Here is a 244-nt window from a genome sequence, read left to right as displayed (position 1 = left end):
CAGCCTCGCATCCCCAGGACCGCGCAGTGCTAACCAACCGCCTTGGAATCCTGAGAGCGCGCGCGTCTGCACTCTCCCGTGTCTGCAGTTCGACTCCCGCTCTCTTCGAAATGCCGTCCAGAGACCCCTTTCTCTGGGACACGAAACATACTCCGAATATTGTCTGGTGTCCTGTGTATAAGGTATGGAGAGAGCTTATGTGATGGAGGATTTGTATAGTATTTTCTGGGATGTGATGTAAATG

At 52.5% G+C, this 244-nt stretch overlaps 1 protein-coding gene across 2 annotated transcripts in view; it reads left to right on the top strand.

The window, feature by feature from the left end:
* The window catches only part of LOC119592806 (carbohydrate sulfotransferase 11-like), a 9,749-nt gene that overhangs the window by 6,085 nt on the left and 3,420 nt on the right, over positions 1–244 (top strand). For both annotated transcript variants that reach the window (XM_037941714.1, XM_037941715.1), the window contains exon 3: positions 18–182. In XM_037941714.1, coding sequence (XP_037797642.1) covers positions 18–182 — 165 coding nt within the window. The remainder of the gene's footprint in view (positions 1–17; positions 183–244) is intronic.

This window comes from Penaeus monodon, chromosome 31 (assembly GCF_015228065.2).
Source record: "Penaeus monodon isolate SGIC_2016 chromosome 31, NSTDA_Pmon_1, whole genome shotgun sequence".
NCBI lineage: Eukaryota > Metazoa > Arthropoda > Malacostraca > Decapoda > Penaeidae > Penaeus > Penaeus monodon.
The sequence above is the reverse complement of the archived record's forward strand: the minus strand, read 5'-3'. Positions and strand labels throughout refer to the sequence as shown.